Below are 15600 nucleotides of genomic sequence, written 5' to 3' on the forward strand. Positions count from 1 at the left end.
AATATAACATGCCCTAAGAAATGCACAAGTTTGCAAAAGATGAAATATGGGGAATGGTGGAGATCAAGCCAGTCAGACAGGCGGCAACCAGACTATCAAGTACTTGCTATGATCATCTTACTAAAAAGTATGGACTTTATCCTGTGGATAATGGAAAACTATTAGAAAATTTTAAACAAAGAAGTTAACACAATCCAACCTAAATTTTATGATGATGCCACCATAAGTCTGGGTAGAAGGAAGCAGAGCGGTTATCAGATAGTTATTTCAAAAGAGATGCCCTGAGTTTCAATAACGGTAGTAACAATAACCAGAGAAAGGATACACACACACACACACACACACAGACACACACACAAGATACAGAAGGCAGAATCCAGGATTTGTCAATAGACAGGTAAGGGTAGGTGCAGATGAACCTTGATGAAGAACAAGGAATAGCTGGGAGAATAGTGTAGTTACTCACTGAGAACCTAAGAATAAATTGTGGGGAAAGGGAGGAATCTGGGACACATATATGCAGTAGGAGTTAGAAATAAAGATTTGGGAGTCACCTTTGTAGACAAAGCAGCCACAAGAACAACTGTTCAGCAAAAGAGAACATGCTGAGCAAGAAAAAAAGAACAAACCACAGGAAAAGGCTGAACGATACCGATATTTAAGGAGGGCAAAGAGCATTAGTAAATTGAAGAGTGGCAGTATCCCAGAAGCTAAGGAAAGAAGGAATTTCAAAAGGGAGGTAAGAGCTAAGAAGTAAGTGTTAAATGAATGAGAGAGGAAATGAGACAAAGACTTTTTAAAGGCCACAGGATTTTAACTGACAGGATTTTAAAATAAAATTTCTGTGACCAAATAATCAAAATTATAAACCATTAACATCCTTTAGAAAGTTCTATCACATTAACAATTACTGCATTAATTCAGATTTCATCTCTCAAGAATTCTCTTCACCAACTTAATTCTGCATCAAGGTAAATAGGACTTACACGTATGAATTCTGGTACAAACCATCTTAGGGGAATCTGACATTTGGAACAACCTGCTTAAGGTTTAATGTATTAAAAAGACTATGCGATCAAAGTCTGTGGCTTAATATGTAACCACTACTACAAGAGAAATTCAAGTAACATGCATAAAAGGAAACAAGAAGCAAAAGAAACCAAACTATGAGAACCCTTTGTCAACAAATTAATGTGAAATACCGAATCGGGTAATAGATTAAAAGCTTAAAGACTCATCAGATCCATGTAGCATCTCCCAAACTCATAGGACGTTTAAAAGTTTCTCAACAGTTACTGATGCTAACCTGCCAATTAGTCAGCTAATGGGTCTTGCCCATAATTTACTTCCTTAATGCCTTTTAATTGCCTTTATGTCTTAAAACGCGTTATTACGTGTGAAGTTTAGTAGAACTGTGGTCCACGCAGATATAATTATCTCATCGCTCTGCTTCTGTTGTGTGTTACCTCCCAAGTAGTTGTTGCCACAATTTTTCTCTTAAGTCTTTTAACAAGCTACGGTTATCAGCACTGAGTTGTATAAAAACACAATTTGGGTTGCAAAGTTTAACTTCTACTCTTCAGATTAAAGTTCTATTTCAGACATTAAGACTCTATCTTATGGCCCATGACACAGTTTTCTAATTCACAAATTAAAACCAATAGTTGCACGGTATGCAGAAATAACAAGCTTTAAAATGTCTATTCATATTATATTCATATTAAATTTTAATTAACAGAAAATTGAAACCATATCTGAACTAAACCATCATGACAATTATTACAAAAACTGAAAATTATACAAATATGAAGGGACAGTCCTTTGACTTTGAGAAGTTATTTAAACCATTACTGTTATAAATTAAGCACGTGACTTCAAAGTGTCAAAGGCAAAAAACAGTGCAAAAGCTTCATAATTAAAAATTAAAAGAAAAAGCTAAATATGGCTAACTCTAGACCTAAATCTATGCAGTAACATTCCAAAAGACTTTTAAAGAGTCTTATTCAAGCTAATGGAGATAATGTAATATAATCAAAAACTCAGAAACTATAGTTCAACGTGCATCATCTGGTAATAATGGCATACCTTTTCTTTCTGTTTTCTGTGCAGGGACAGAAGATGTGGGTGTAGGCAGTTTTGATAAAGTAGATGCTCCATTAGCATCAAATGATTTCTTTGGCTGGTGATCAGACTGTAGCGTAAATGGACTAGAAGGAAGAGTGCTTGGGGTAGCAGTTGGATGAACCACTGGTTTGATGGGGTGCTGTACTGGCGTAGAACTACTGTGAGTCTCTGCTCTTGGCAGTCTGTAGTCTCTGTCATTGTGTCTGCTTGTTTGAGACAAAATATTCTGTGGGAGCAAACTACTGGCATCACTGGAATGCTTGTCTTCCACTTTAGTTCACAGTTCGAAAAAAGAGATGTTGGAATGACGGAAGGGGGAAGAAAAAAGATTACGTTAGAATCCTGTCTTTAACATCAGCTAATTTAGCAACATACCTGTACTTGTATCTTGATATAAAACTGCAAGCCCAGTTAGTATCTGCAGTTTTACCACTAGCATATATAAAAATCCGAATACTGAAAGAGAGAAATTTTAGCTCAATTGTAATTAAGCATTAATCTATACTCAGACTTCAAGTGGGCTACTAGTTTCGGGCGATTCTTTAGAACCACACCACAGTTCACACAAAACATGGAAAAAATAAATATATGGAGTTATAACATTTTACTCAAATGAAAACCCTTTTAAATATTTTAAAATAGAAAAGGGAAATGGTCCATTCCTTTAAAATATGGACCACAGGTTCTAATAATTGAATTATCCACAGTGGTTCAACGGCAAAGGAATATCAGCTTTATTAGCCTGATTGTTCTGAATAGTAAAGTAGCTAACTAGTGGTCTCTAAAGTAGTTTGTGCTAGGGCTTAAATGACCTTATTTTGGGATGGCTGAATTTATGATGTACTGTGCTTTCAAAACATAAATCAGTTCATATTTTTAATAATGCTAATAATACCATTTAGTTATAAACTCAAGTTATAGATAATGCTACCTGAAAATACAAAGCCTACATCTGGCAGCACAGTCAGAAAATTCTACTCGCTATTTACCAGTTCTATTAAAAACATCTCCTTCCGATTTAAAGTCACAAAAATATTGAAACCTCAGAAATATTCTACTTCCAAAAAAGAGTACAAGGAAAATTTCAACAATCATGATAACAAAATTTGGATTTATCAAAAATTCTATAGCCAAAATTCTAATAGTCTAATTTATAACTAAAAAATTAAGCAACTTTCAAGTAGAGAAACATCTTAAGATTCAAGCACATATGCAATGATAACATTACCAAAGGATGCCCTCCCTGTTGAATATTTTAGTTTTTTTCCAATTCGTGGTTCCTCTGAGTCTAGAGATCAAGACAGTGCAAAGAAGGAAGTATACTGAAACTACAAGTCAGTTTCCAAATCTTCAGTGCACAACTCCTACGTGTTATGCTAAACAACATGTACTGGGAACTGCCAAAAAAACCTTCAGTTGTAGGAAAACACAGTCTTTTGACTTAATAAATGAAATTCAATGTTATAAGTTACACATATATTAACCTTAGCAAAAAAAAAAAAAAAAAAAAAAAAGAAATGAACACACAGATTGAGCTATCAGAGCAGAATACAAACATCTGTTGCATGATATTAACTCATCATTAAACCATCAACTTGCATGCAGCACATGAAACTTAAGAAATTTTGTTCTAGAATGTCTTCCTGGGAAGAATACCGCTACAATAGAAACTTTTCGGGACAGATAAAACAAATAACACCATGCCCAATTCCCCCTAATCATGTCACTTGATTACCAAGAACTTTTTTTTCCTGGACACCAACAAAAGTCCCTTTCAGTTCTGTATGACTGGAGTCAAAGTACAACAAGCAAATGCATTCAGATGAAAATTAAAGCTGATACTTCTTCACTTCTAAGCTTTAGGGAAAAAAATGGCAGCAGGATTACAGGAGCTAAGGAAGTAGCAGCTGCAACAACTTTCTATTATTCACAACTCTAGACAAAACACAGTTAACGCAATGACTCTGCTTGCACACCCCCCACAACAAAGACATTTGGCAAATGTCTGCAGACATTTTTGGTTGTCAAGACTGGGGAGAGAGGAGGTGTGCTACTGGTACCCAGCAAGCAGAGGCCAGGCACAGTATACAGGTATGGAGGACGGCGTCCCACAACAAAGAATCTCCCAAGCCAAAATGTCATCGGTGCTACTGTTGAGAAACCCCAAATTAAGGTTTCTCTAAGCACAGAGCAATCATTCTATGAGGCACAGATTAAAGACAATGAAAACCTAGCAGCAATAATGTCAAATTAAAAATTTTATCCAGAAAGTTTTCAATGTCAAGTTCTGGATAACATTATTTGCTATAGTGCAAAAAACAAATCTATTTTCTACCTTGATGTCTTTACATATAAAACCTTTCAATCTTGCCCCGCCTCGCCCCACACATTTTATCGGCATTTATGAACTACAAAGCTTTAGGCCTTATCCTATATGAACACCAATGCACTGGACATATGGGAAAGTTGCCAACATTTTTTGGATAGACCAAGTTAAGCACTGAAATGGCATAATGACTTCATTACTACCACACCTAAGTACAAATCAGTTGATCAATTAAGGAAAAATAAAAGGAGAAAGTCAAGGTTTTTCTCAAACATTACTTAAAACTGAAAAGGTGTGACTCATGACTCTATTTCAACACAAAGTCAGACCTACTGACTCATCATTTGCACTTCGAGGAATTTGGCTGAGGAAGTAATAATAGGAATCGCAGCACTGTTGACATTAGGAAAAGGCAAAAAACCACCTAAGTATCTTATTTATATACGAGGGCACAACCAAAAATGGAAAACCATGCAGCCAATTTAACACATATGGATTTATAAACTGACAAAGAAACATTTCCTTGAAATACTAATTAACAAAAGAAAAGACTAAAAGCAGTAACATATCATCTCATATATATATATATATATATACACACACACATAAATATATGTAGTTTTTATAAACATTTGTAAGCATATAGAAAAAAAGTATAACCCCAAATGTTCCTGGCTGACGGAATTTAAAACTGACCCCTCTAATTTTTTAACAATAAACATGCCTCACTTGTGAAGTTATGAAAAAAAGGAAAAAACTATTTCATCTTTGAAAGAAAAAGATGCACACAATTTAAAAACTGATTTTATTTCCTTAAAGGTGGTTTATTAAAAAGACAAAAAAAATAACATTTTCACTTCCATCATTATTTGCATCAGATCTTTAACTACTTCTCTCATGTACTCTACCCTCAAGGGAGGAAAAGAGACTTAACTGATAAGAGTATTTTGTTTTGGAAAGAATAAAGCAGACACACTATGCTCTGTTTTCCTATCCGGGAACCATGAGCCACTCAGAGGCCTGCCCCAATACCTTAATAAAGTTATTATTTTTACACCCATGTGCCACTCCTTCTCCATACCTCCTAATATCCCTTTTTCTGCAGTTTGTTCGGAAGGCCCATAAGCCTTCCTGCTATTTTTTTTTAACCTGGAAAGAAAACCCTTTATCTCATTTTTGATTGTTTGCCAGAAGTCAGTTACTTAAGGTAGTAAGTGAAATGGACCTAGAACCCAAGCCTTCTGTCTCAAAATAGTTTTAATTTTACTTCAGTACTTTAAGTCATTGTTTTCTGAGAATTAAGTACAATCTCACGAATATAAAAAAATTAAATGTTCCAAGGAATGTAAATTAAACATTCAGTGCTGAAGAACTGTTAACTATCTGTTTCACCTTAAAGTTTTTCCCATCAAAAAATCAGCATCCTCTGCTGAGACCAAACACATCCCCTACATAAGTTACAGGAGGAAGATTCAAATGCTTAAGTCCAAGAATTTCCAGAACACATCTTTTTAAGATTCTTCTCAAAATTTCAAATTTGACAAAGAGCCTAAAAATTCTACAGTGGCATTTAAATTCTATTCCAGGCAAGGGAAGCCACTGGGAATAGACTACCACTAGTAAAAAGCTTCAAATTCAAACTCAATTTGAATTAAGAAATAAAAGTATAGGACTCATACTGTCCCACTTAGACATAATCTGACCTCAAAAAATATTAAGGTATGCCCACATTATGGAGACGTTATACAGATCTAGGATTATGACAAAATCAGTATCCAGCTATGAGGATAAAAAAGTTACTCCCTGATAAACACAAAGCACCGATATTTGGATGTCACGATCTGTGTGTGGCCACAAATCAATAATTAGATGGAAACACTGAGTTTTGGAAGGGATTTCACTGTCCAGTTTAATAGGACACAATTCAGGAAAGGTGAAAAAACACAAAACTCCTGCCTTAAAAAGCAGTCAGTCCACATTATGAAATTTTATTTCTCACCAATTCGGCTGCATTATAGCCATTATGAGTAGTGATGAATACATAGATGTACTATTCCTCTGTGCACCCTTTTTCTTTTCAGCAATCAAAATGGTGGAGGTTAAGGGGACAGATCTGACATAAAAGAAACCCTGTATGTTACTATTATTTTAGTTTACATATGTAAACAGTTATGCATACAGAGATAAATACATGATCTACAGGAGTGAATCAAACATTATACTGTTGCAAAGAAAATAATTAATACTTACTTCCACTGGCAAACCCACTAGTGGCTGTTGCTTGCATCACCTCCCTTCTGTAATCCCTATCTTTTGGGAAGCTATTAACTGCCATCTTGTTTGCTTCTTTTTGTCTCTGTTCTCTAAAAATAAAACATGGATAAACCCATAAAAATAATATCAAGTACAATGAGTTTACATGTGCCACTTCTCAACAAATGGTCAAAACAAAATGGTATATGGAAAATAAAAGAACTGAACACAGCCATACTATCAAGTGGTGTGGAAGATGAGAGAGACATAGCTAACAGAACATTAATGTTTCTCAGTGATGGCAATATTATAGCAATTATTTATATGCCATTAACCCTACAACCAAAACTCTCCAATATTAATTCTACATATACGAAGGAAACATATTATCCTTTAAGAATTATAAAGATCTCTATTACAAATTATAAGACACATAAATATAGGATGATATAAAATTATAATTAAATATACTGTTTACAAAGTCCTTGGGGACAGCTGCTTATCTGTCCAAGTTATTTTTTTTAAGAGAAATTATAGAAAACACAATGGGCCAACTCCTACAACTAAAGAGGAGAACGAGGAGTTTCACTATAAGAAATCTAAACTCAGAATGTTCTAAGATATTAACTTGTAGAATCAAGAAGAAATATTTTTCAATAAGAGCAAATACCTTTCAAGCCACTCTTTTGGTTTTTCCCATTGTGAAACTTCTGTTCGACAATTGTAGTAGTATTTTTTCCCAGAAGAGCTAATATGCTCAGACCAGTCATCTGCAGAATCATAAGGCTTAAAAATACATTTTTACAAGTTAGAAAATGTTAATGCTAATCAATCAATATCAAGAATGCCAAAGGTTTTCAAAGCATATATATGGAAAAAGACTATAAAACAAAGGGATCTTGATCTAGAATGTAATTCTCTGTATATATATCTTAGGAGACCTTGGTCTACTGAAAACCATCAAAAATAACAATAGAAAATCCTATAAAATTAAACAGATTACATTAGATTAGGCACAGAATAAGAAATGCAAAATTAACACATCTTGACTGTAGAAAAGCATTACAAAAAGTTGCCCATTATTGTAATTTTAATTGCTGAAATCCAGTCACACGGCAGCGGGAGGGAGAGTGTTTTAGAAAACCCACTCAACTGACTGATTTGATGACAGGACAGTGCAGCAGTTCTAAACTCATTATGGCACAACAGTACTCACATACAATGTAAGAGAGAACACCCTGCCTATATTAACTTACTTAGTGGAAAAAAAAAAGGCACAAAATTAAAAAAAGAAATGTAAACACAGCCTTGTGCTATAAATTTGTTTCACCTTCAAAATCCATGAGATGGGCCAAGTGTTAGCTAAACCTTGTCTAATACACAGGGTCAGCAGCATCACTCATTTCCCTGTAACAAAAACCAGCCTTTCAAAAATTCTCACATTCTCTAGGTATTTTATAGATACTGTTAAATTATAAAGAAATTAGAAAAGTCTGAAAGGAGGCCCCATTTCCATGGAACTGATCTCAAAAAGTATGAAGTCTAAGTAAGTGCCTGCACTGGCCCCAGGAAATCGGATAGGTTTCCAAGTGTACTTCTAGATGAAGTTGACTATTTTCTCAAAGGAGCTTTGAGATCAAAATGAAACAATGTCATACTTTGGTAGTCCACACTTCTTCTGGGGTCACCGGTGTAAAGTGAACAATTTTAAAGCTTGAAGAACAAACTCTCATGCCCTGCTTTAATTTCACCAAGTAGGAAGTAAGCCTAGAGAACGAACTTACAAGTTGTCCATAGGTCACAAAACTAATTGTGACAGAAAAAAGGGTCAACACCTATGTTTCTGGATGCCCATTATTTCCACCAAATCAACTCCAATTCTAAATAGGTCACAATAATTTTGAGGGTAGATGAAAAAATATTGCAGATTCTGCCACATTTATGCTCTTGGGAGTATGCTCCCCAAGAATGAAGCTACTGGAAATCACCCATGTGCCTCCAAACTTCTGATACCAATGGGAAGTTAACTCTCAATCCTTCTAGTTTCCAGAAGTAGCCTACAAGTACCAAGCTGCAGGAACCCAACCATGGGAGATTGAATGCAGAGCAGATGTGAAGTTCTAGGTTATCTTCTATTAAGACAAGTGTCAAAGAGATAATTCGATTCTATTTTTTTGTTTTGTAGTTATTTTTCATAAAAACATTACATACGCTAACATATAAAGGGTTTACAATTGACCAATTTAAAAATTATTTTTCATATTTATCAAGTTTTAATTTTTAATATGGCAAATACTGATAGAAGATAAACAAAAAACAAAGGCTCTCAAAACTCATGAATGTAGAAAGATCTTGAGAAAGAATGAAAACAACTGCTCTTAACGAATAGTACTAAACAGTTAGTACTCCATAGGCACCATCTGTTCTCCAATTCAAAATGTCTTTTACCTCTTACGCAAACACTGCTTTTCTCTTTTTAAAAAAGCATATCCCTTTCTACTGTCTTTCTTGGAATACAGAATCCCACTACTTCTTGCCCAAGTGAGACCATGGGAAAGAAATGGTTAATCTTGCAATTAACCTACGAATGGTTATTAAGGAACAGTTCACTGAACAACAACATCGAAGATAGCATTTACTGTAACAAAGAATTTCATGGAGTCCTAAGAATTCTCTGATAAATTTCTAATTTTTAAAAAATTAAGCTGTGGGGCGCCTGGTTGGCTCCGTCGGTTAAGCATCCGACTTCAGCTCAGGTCATGATCTCACGGTCCGTGAGTTCAAGCCCCGCGTTGGGCTCTGTGCTGACAGCTCAGAGCCTGGAGCCTGTTTCGGATTCTGTGTCTCCCTCTCTCTTTCTGCCCCTCCCCTGTTCATGTTCTGTCTCTCTCTGTCTCAAAAATAAATAAAAACGTTAAAAAAAAAATTTTTTTTTAAATTAAGATGAGTATCTTTGGGCAAGGCTGATTACAGAAACTAGATCCTGAGGGCCTCGAACTGAAAAGCTCCAAAATATGCAGAAGATACTTAAGCCATAACAGTAGAGCTGATATATAAATGCAAAGTCATCTAGGACTGAATTCAAACTAGGACTGAATCCTTAGCAAATCAAAATTGGTGGACAGGCAGAAGGGAAAATACCAATTATGTATTTAAATGGGAATAATTTTTTTCCTAAATGAAGCAATTTAGAGGCCTCTTAAAAATCACAAATACGCGTAACTAATCTAAAATAATCTACATGAGGTAAATCCTATTATGATTTAGATCAGGAAGGAGGACGCATTCAAAAAGCTTTTCCTAGTTACCATGGGCTCGGTTCTGTGTTAAACCACAATAAATGTTCATCATCACAGGACATGTGAGCATCTTAATCTAATACTGAAAAAATAAGACAACTTCAATTTGATTTTCAACAGTTTATAAATATAAATCACCCAACAATAAAATGTCTTTGTAGATAACTAAATAAGATTTTCAAAGACAGATTTAAAACGTGAAAACTTCGAAGAGAAAAAAGAACTACTTTTTTAAAAAGTTATTCCATATCGTGTTGACCTAAGTTACCTAATATTCATCTTTTCTTCCACTATGAAAATACTAAAAACTAATTTTATGTTTTATTTTCTACTCAAAAGCTTCCATTAGAAGTGATTTGAAGAGAAAGTCAGTTTACAACTAAGTAACATGCAGAAGTTTGAAAAGCTAACTTCTCAGGTAAGATTAAATTTATACTTTTAATAAAACATGTGTCATGCCCACTGGGTACATTATAATAAAAAAGACACCTGCTTGGAGATTAATTATATACCTATAGTTGAAATTTACCAAAAGGGAAATCCTGATTCTGAAAACATGTAACACTTAATTCATTCCATTTCAGTACAGTCTTCAGCATCCACCCACATAATGAAATCCCCTAACATGATTTGGGTTGATGAAACTTCTCTGACTGCTCATTGTCATCTTGGAAATCAAAATAACCAGAATGAGTTTTCCTTGAATAAAGATTCTGTTTAAACTAATGTCCACATGGCCTGCCACTCTAACTGTCAGCAAGTACCAAATCAGAATTGTGAGTGATAAATGGAACTTTAAGTTATTGCTTGTTACTTTGTAAATTAATGGAGCCATTTTCCACAAAAAAGATTCATCCTAAAATCCTGACTATACACCTTAATGGAAATGACTCCTCACAAGTAGTTTGGTAGACACCGCTTAAGGTTTACCAAGCTGTTGTCTCAGTCTCGACACCACGCTCCTAAATTTTTTTTTTTTTTTTAACGTTTATTTATTTTTGACAGAGAGAGACAGAGCATGAGCGGGCGAGGGGCAGAGAGAGAGGGAGACACAGAATCCGAAGCAGGCTCCAGGCTCCGAGCTGTCAGCACAGAGCCTGACGCAGGGCTCGAACTCACGAGCTGTGAGATCATGACCTGAGCTGAAGTCGGATGGCTCAACCGACTGAGCCACCCAGGCACCCCAACACCAACACTTCTATGCTGTTCTGTGATACTGCAAATTACATTCTATTTAGTCACCTGGCTTCCCGTTAGATTCTGCCAACAGTAGGCACTGGAACAGGACTGAAAGGCAGGAGAAAGGAGAAGCCTAGCAGCCACAGCTGGCTCCAGTTTCTGGCTCTCTGCTGTCTGAAACCAGAACTAGCTTCATACCACTGAGGTTCTAGCCAGATCTCTGCAGGACTCCTCCTCTAAACTACTAGCTTCTAATAACCACAACGTCTTCTTACTGTACTCTGGCCCTAATGGTGATTACTATAGATGCAATAGCCGAATGTTCCTTTTTGTTTCTTCAGTCCTCAAAAGCATGCAGTATCTGCTTAATCCTATATATAAAATTCTTTGCACTATTAAATTTTCTGTGCTGAAATATCCAGTATTGTTTTGTTCTCCTACCTGGACCCTAATACAATATTTAAAACCATTCTAAATCTACCTTTATGAAAATACTACCATTTATGTTTCGACTTTCTGCAGAAATGTACTATCCACACTGCTTCAACAAGGGACAAGAAATAATCAATCCCAAGCACCTTTCAATGCTGATTAAGTCATGATGATCACCAAAGCAAAATCTGTTGGATTCAACCTCCACTTCTATAGTCTTCTAGTTGTTCTTTCCTTCCTAGATTTTCCAAGGTACTACCGGATAGAATTTTGTAAATTGCAAGTATGAGGTTACCTCACCAATTCTATGCTTCAATAGCTCTCCACTGCCTTTCTATAAAATTCATATTCCTTGGTAAGATATATTATTTTTTTGTGATCTGGCTCCCACTCACATCTGTAACCTGAACTCTTGCCATTCTTTCACACTATCAAATCCTTGCCGTTCTCCAGATACACTGGGCTATCTCACACTTCACTGTCTTTGTAGATGCTGTTCCCTTTGCATAGCACACAAATTCCAGACCTCTTCAACTGGCTAAGTTCTATTCAATCTGCTCAGTAGTGTTACTTGTACTTTAATATCTTACTCTCATCCAAGCTGGGAGTTCTCCTTCTGAGTGCTCCCAAAGCAACTTTAACTCACACTGTTTAAAAAAAATTTTTTTTTAAGGTTTATTCATTTCTCAGAGACAGAGAGAGACAGACTGTGAGCAGGGGAGGGGCAGAGAGAGAGGGAGACACAGAATCCAAAGCAGGCTCCAGGCTGTGAGCTGTCCACACAGAGCCTGTTGCGGGACCCGAACTCACAGACTGCGAGATCACGACCTGAGCCGAAGTCGGACGCCCAACCGACTGAGCCACCCAGGCACCCCTAACGCACACTGTTTTAACTGTTCACTCTTCAGTTTTCACCACAGGTCCAAAAGTTCCTTTAGGATGGGCCACGTTTTCTTAGTACTATATAGCTACAACCTAGCATATGCTTGGCAACTTTTGTAAAATGGACTTGTTACAACTTTCATTTGAACCCTGACTTTAAAAAACCCAAGCTGAGTTATTATTACTTCAGTTTAGAAATATCTAAAATTCCTGACTTAAATTCCCTTGAGGACAGGAATCTTCACATCACTAGTGTTTAGTACAGTGTGTAACCCAGGAGATGCTCTTAACAGATGTTGTAAGATGTGTACATATTATAGAAGGAGAACAAGCTCAAGTTAAACCACTTTAGGTAAGTATAGAAGTTTCATAATCTACAGATCTTTATATCTCAGATATTGCAACGGTAGATTTTGCTCTGTACAGTAAAAAAGTGAAGAAATATCAAAATGGTGTCTCCCAAGTATTCTCAATTCTACTAAAAGGTAAGCTCATTACTTCAAATACATTTTTAAAAAGGTCAACATTTACTTAAAAAAAAAAAAAGACATTAGATTTAACAACAACAACAACAACAACAACAACAACAACAACAACAACAGACTTGGTTGAAGGGGTGGAGAGTGGAGGTGGGTAGGGCAATAAATGAAACAAACAGAAAAAACCCAAAACCAAAAGTGAGCATGTTTATATACTTACTGTGTCTGAAGTTTTGCTTGGATTATTGCTTGGATTAGAAGAATGTGAATTTGAACTATGAAGAGCACTGTGGTTGTGTGAATTTTCTTGTGGAGAGTAACTGGTCCCTTAAAAGAAATAAAGAGCAAAGTGAATTATAAATCGTATTTCATGTTTAATTTCAACTGGTTTCTACCATACTACAGATCACCGTGTAACCCTAAATCATTTTACATAAGCATCAGGAATATATACATATTCATACTTCTTGCAATATTAAGCATTTGTGAGCCAACTAAAGATATGGCTTGAAGAGCATGTATCTTACATGGCTGACAGCCTAAGGAAAAATGTTAACTATATTTAGATGAGCAAAACCTAATCTACATCATTTCTGGCAACTTGTTTTTGTATTTTTTTTTTAAATAAGTTATATTAGGGAAAGACAGAAACACAACCACACATAAAGAAAAAAGTCACAAAATTTCAAGCGATACACAACTAAAAGTCACAAATATCCAATATGTTTTTGCAATTATTTTTAAATTTCTTTTTAAAAATATTTTTGAACTTTTACATATTACTGAGAGAGTACACGCACAAGTGGAGGGAGGGGCAGAGAGAGGGAGGGGCAGAGAGAGGGAGAAGCAGGCTTCACACTGTGAGCACAGAGCCAGATGTGGGGATGTAGGGCTCAAATTCAAGAACCGCAAGATCATGACCTGAGCCGAAATCAAGAGTCAGATGCTTAACTGACAAGCCACCCAGGCGCCCCTATTTTTCAATTTCTTAAATAGCTCGTACAACTTTATTTTAAAGAGTTCTGCCAATTTTTTAACTAAAACAATATCAAGAAAACTAAATCTTAGGGAAAGTACTTCCCTTTCAAGATGGTGAAATGTTATCAAGTCCCCTAATAACAGGACCAACTCTACCTAAGAATGGTTTTTAAAGTAATTCATAAGTTTTATGAATAAACCACACATCTCAGAGACCATCAGAGATAAGTGTTCACGGTCTTTAAAAAAAAAAAAAAAAAAAAGAGGGGCACCGGCCGGGGTGGCTCAGTCAGTTAAGCGTCCAACTTCGGCTCAGGTTATGATCTCATGAGTCATGAGTTCTAGCCCTGCGTTGGGCTCTGTGCTGACAGCTCAGAGCCTGGAAGTGCTTCGGATTCTGTGTCTCCCCCTCTCTCTGCCTCTCCCCTCTTGCTCTCACTCTCAAACATAAATAAATAGTAAAAAAAACAAAACAAAACAAAACAAAAAAAACAACAACAACAAATTTTAAAGCCAAGGTATAAAAACATAGACTTGTAAAAATGCTGGTAAGGATATGAAAAGGCTCATCATAAAAGTCTAATTGCTAGTATTTCAAATTTCATTCCACATGTTTATTTTTCAGCAACAAGGTACCATAATTCAACTTTTGTTAAAAAAAAAAAAAAGAAAAAAAAAAGAAAAACAACTACACTGTCAATGGTATGGAGGGTACCCTATAATGAACAAAAAAGTGGGAAGAGTAATTTAAATGGATGACTGGTCTAGGAATTAGCACTTAGAACCAGAGTTGTTATTAGTAGAAATAATTAAGAATTAACTATATCAGCAGAGGAAACTAGGTGGATAAGAAAGTGAACTGGGGACAGAAGGGGACTATAAAGTTTTAAGATACCCAAGTGGAAGTGGTCAGCAGATCTACACAGAACCAGGAATTCAGAAGGGGATCTGGAAGTCTCCTCCATTAGAAGTGAAAGGTAGGAGACTCTAACTTTACCTTGCATGATAATATAAACAAGCACTATGAGCTTGGAATGAAGTAAGAATATGGCAAGAGCAAAGGCAATGACCAACACTTAACCTTGGATAAGGGCCAGTTTGCAAGGGATGCCAGAAGCAGATCCAAAGACCCAAAAAAGCTAGTGAAGTGACAAAAGAAGGTTACTTAAGAACCTGGCAAAACGGAGGTGGTATAACAGGAAATTTCTCAACAAGGCTACTGCTTGATGACTTCTTCATCTACTTGTTTTTAATTTTTTTCTTGCTGTATGGCATGTGTTTATATAAAACACCCTAAACTTTAATACAGTTGGCTAAACATTCTTCAATAAACAACATAAAACACAATCAAGACGAAATCAGTCAAGATTAATTCAGTGTGCAGAAAAGTTACAGAGCCGGGCTAAGACTGCTATCCTTAGAAAAGCCCGCTTACACAGTTGGCCTTTGGCTCACATGTGGGAACCTAGATTTCTGGAGAGTTCCCACAACAGCTGACAGTTGCTCACTGGCTCTAAGCTGTTTGTGCATGCAATATGGTTTATGCTTAACATATGCTTTCCTATTGGGAATCCAGATTTTTGGTACGTGCTAGGGAGAGGTGCCTATGTAACGACAAGCCAAATCTAGTAAAAATCTTGGGTACTAA

The 15600-nt window shown here is 35.9% G+C and overlaps 1 protein-coding gene across 4 annotated transcripts in view; it reads right to left on the reverse strand.

Annotated features, from left to right (window-relative positions):
• Positions 1-15600, reverse strand: part of WAC (WW domain containing adaptor with coiled-coil) — an 86650-nt gene that overhangs the window by 24303 nt on the left and 46747 nt on the right. For all 4 annotated transcript variants that reach the window (XM_053895459.1, XM_053895457.1, XM_053895460.1 and 1 more), the window contains exons 4-7: positions 13195-13301; positions 7374-7489; positions 6701-6813; positions 2086-2394 (exon numbers count right to left, since the gene is read on the reverse strand). In XM_053895459.1, the coding sequence (XP_053751434.1) occupies positions 2086-2394; positions 6701-6813; positions 7374-7489; positions 13195-13301 (645 nt within the window). The remainder of the gene's footprint in view (positions 1-2085; positions 2395-6700; positions 6814-7373; positions 7490-13194; positions 13302-15600) is intronic.

The sequence above is a fragment of the Panthera pardus genome, unplaced genomic scaffold (genome assembly GCF_024362965.1).
Source record: "Panthera pardus isolate Hobbes unplaced genomic scaffold, ASM2436296v1 HiC_scaffold_6, whole genome shotgun sequence".
Lineage (NCBI taxonomy): Eukaryota > Metazoa > Chordata > Mammalia > Carnivora > Felidae > Panthera > Panthera pardus.